General features: G+C 39.6%; 2 protein-coding genes across 2 annotated transcripts in view; one reads left to right on the forward strand and one right to left on the reverse strand.

Annotated features, from left to right (window-relative positions):
• The window catches only part of T265_09981 (hypothetical protein), a gene marked incomplete at both ends in the record, with an annotated part of 2,090 nt that extends 1,913 nt beyond the window's left edge, over window positions 1-177 (forward strand). Inside the window, one exon of the mRNA XM_009176218.1 lies at window positions 82-177. Coding sequence (XP_009174482.1) covers window positions 82-177 — 96 coding nt within the window. The remainder of the gene's footprint in view (window positions 1-81) is intronic.
• T265_09979 (hypothetical protein) overlaps window positions 1-227 on the reverse strand; it is a gene marked incomplete at both ends in the record, with an annotated part of 62,906 nt that overhangs the window by 49,182 nt on the left and 13,497 nt on the right. The gene's annotated exons all lie outside the window — the stretch shown is intronic.

Genomic DNA, 227 nt, shown 5'->3' on the forward strand with positions numbered 1-227 from the left:
ATATATATATATAACAGATATAACAGATATATATAACAGATATAACATATAGCAGATATAACAGTATAACAGATATAACAGGTATACGAGCGGTTGGCCGCAGGTGAGCTACCTGACTCAAGTATTTGGGAAGCGATTGGTGAAGGAGTACATTCCTCTGCTTCAAGAACGAAATAAGTGGCAGAAACCGCAAAGGACTTTCTGGAAAGGGGATGTAGTCCTGGCGC

This window comes from Opisthorchis viverrini (genome assembly GCF_000715545.1).
Source record: "Opisthorchis viverrini unplaced genomic scaffold opera_v5_329, whole genome shotgun sequence".
NCBI lineage: Eukaryota > Metazoa > Platyhelminthes > Trematoda > Opisthorchiida > Opisthorchiidae > Opisthorchis > Opisthorchis viverrini.